General features: G+C 38.8%; 1 gene segment (V, D, J or C); it reads left to right on the plus strand.

Moving 5' to 3' along the window:
- The first annotated feature begins 1,027 nt into the window (after positions 1 to 1,027).
- On the plus strand, positions 1,028 to 1,551 carry LOC100714005 (immunoglobulin heavy variable 3-21-like). The segment is given in 2 exon segments: positions 1,028 to 1,073; positions 1,187 to 1,551. Coding segments are annotated over 2 exon segments (411 nt in total).
- Positions 1,552 to 2,919: the final 1,368 nt, after the last annotated feature.

Raw genomic sequence — 2,919 nt, forward strand, 5'->3', positions numbered from 1 at the left:
TTATCATCCCCTTTATGTGATCTCCTGTGGAAGAGCTTAAGCAACTTGCGTATTCTGGAGAAAAGACTGTGAATCTTAGAAACATAGATGCTTTGGAATACACAGCTCTCATGATCATCATGCAAAAGTAGTTTGCTATTGTGCTCCCATGAGAAGAAACTGTCACCATAATAAATATTTTAGTTTAGGAAAGAATAGGACAGAGGAAGTTACAGGAAGGTATTTTATGGAAAATGATAGAGAATTTATGAGCTCATAAATTACATATCTTGAGAATTGGCATGATTTTTCCCATATTCAACTAGTTTTATACTTTTGTCAAAAATATATCTTGGTTATCAATCATTAATGTATACATTTAATATATACATATTTATATATGTGGCATAATTTAGAGCAGAAAGCTCTAAAGAGCTCTCTCCTCTCTCCACAGTGATAAATATTGTCAGACCCTTGAACATTATATTGAAAAGGACGCTGTTCATGTACTCATGTATTAATATTATAGAATAGAGAACAAGACTGTCATAGTCCCTCATTAGAAAAAGCCATCCCCACAATCATCATGAAGCATTACCACTCTGTCTTGGAATTTCTCAGCAAGCTGTTGAGTTCTATAGAAATAATGTGCAGGATGAATTTATATCCTGTGATGTCACATCTCATAGACATTAGGCTTCTCAATCTATGTACACATTTATAAACCTTTAAACATAGCAGATCAGTGAATTACATATTGATAAGAACACGAAAAACAAATGAGTTTATACATGGGAACAAACCATGTGTTCTTACAATATTAAGGCTCTTCCAAAACAACTCCAAAGCACACTCTCATGCTTTGGACCCTTCCCTCTATGAGGCTTTCACCATAGAACTGGCTATATATACAGGAGACCATGCAAATAGGGCCTTCTTCTGCTGATGAAAACCAGCCCTGCCCTGACTCTGCTGCGTGCAGGGCAGCCCAGCCCTGGATGCCTACTGCTCCCACTAGGTGATCAGGACTGAGCACAGATGGCTCACCATGGAGTTGGTCCTGAAATGGGTTTTCCTGTTTGCAGTTTTCAAAGGTAAATTATTTACAAAAAAAAAAAAAAGATTTTGAGGGCATCAGTGTAACTGTGTGGGTTACACAGTGGACATGTGTGACTGCTTCCTGAGCAAGATGTCCCTGTGTTTGCAGGTGTCCTGTGTAAGGTACGGCTGGTGGAGTCCGAAGGAGGCTTGGTACAGCCTGGGGGATCTCTGCGACTCTCTTGCGTGGCTTCGGGATTCACCTTCAGTAGCTATGGCATGGACTGGATCAACCAGGCTCCAAGGAAGGTGCTGGAATGGATTTCAGCTATCAGTAGCAATAGTAAAAATACATACTACGCAGACTCTGTGAAGGGTCGATTCACCATCTCCAGGGACAATGGCAAAAACACGCTGTATCTGCAAATGAGTAGCCTAAGACTCGACGACACGGCCATGTATTACTGTGCAAGATACACATTGAGGGAAACCTCTGTGGGAGTCAGTCATAAACCTCCGTGTTGGAATACATAGCACCTACAGGGGGCGCTCAAGTCTCATAGCACAGAATATACCACAAGGGGGCATGTATTTTACCATTTTATTATCTTAGGTTAACGTTATGAGGTTTCAAATTGATGCTATGGGATAATAGAAATGGAAAAGAAACAAATTTTAAAATCCATAGTACATAAAATGCCAACTAAAACTCAGAATAATTGATTCATTGTCTACCTAAAGCCCACAAAATGCAAGAAATTCGGTACAATAAAGAAACACATTGCAGTTTGCTATTATCCGTTATTGAAACTGTGTATTTTGCATTTTACAGCCTTTGTTCAAAATGGAGAAAATCTTTTTGAATGTTTTATAATATAACATAAAATAACATACTAATTTATAATATGAAATTGCAAGAATGTCTATAAATATATCATCTAACATGGCTTTCACAAATAATATGCTGGACAAAAAACAAAAATATCCATTCGATGTATGATTACATACAAGTCACATTTCTGCCTACTTGCAGTGAAACATTACATAATACTGTCATAAAAAGTTCTTAAATCTACACTCGTTAATAAGAATTTAATTCAATAAAAATCATGGTACTAAGTACCACAGCATTCAGAGATTTCAATAATTATCAGTTTTTTCAGTTGATCATCACTTTTTTCAAGCAGATTTTTCAAAGTGTGTTCTAAACCAATGTAACTGTTAAATGTCACACACTAATATTTACTTTCTTTCCCACAAAAGGTCATTTACAAACATCTAAAATGTCTGTGTATAACAAAGTTGAGATGACACTGAATCATATGTTTGTATCATTTTTATCACCTCAAGTATTTCAAAGCTGCAGATTTATTCAATGAAACAAATATCATAAAAATCAAAATATTTCTGTGTTTTCAGGTGTCCAATGTGAGGTGCAACTGGTGCAATAAAGGAGAACAGGCTTGATGAAGCCAGGAGCATCCATGAGACTCTCCCATGCAGCCTCTGGACTCACCTCCTGTGACTTCTGAATGAACTGGGTCTACAAGCTCCAGGGAATGGGCTTGCAGCATTCACTGTGATTGGGACACAAACTATGCTGACCCTGTGAAGGGCTGATTCATCTCTCCAGAGACAGTGCCAAGGGCTCATTGCATCTACATATGAGCAGCCACAGATCTGTGGACACAGCCTTGTGTTGCCATGCAAGAGACACAGTGTGGAGAACTCAGTGTGAACCCAGACACAAAGCTTCCAGCAGGGCACCCACCCCCCCAAATCTCTCTCTCTCTCTCTCTCTCTCTCTCTCTCTCTCTCTCTCTCTCTCTCTCTCTCTCTCTTCTGTCTCACTTTGAGACAGGGTTTCAGGCTGGTCTTGAACTCACTTGGTGTCCCAAGCTG

The sequence above is a fragment of the Cavia porcellus genome, unplaced genomic scaffold (assembly GCF_034190915.1).
Source record: "Cavia porcellus strain 051 isolate PalLab524CR breed Dunkin Hartley unplaced genomic scaffold, mCavPor4.1 scaffold_8, whole genome shotgun sequence".
NCBI lineage: Eukaryota > Metazoa > Chordata > Mammalia > Rodentia > Caviidae > Cavia > Cavia porcellus.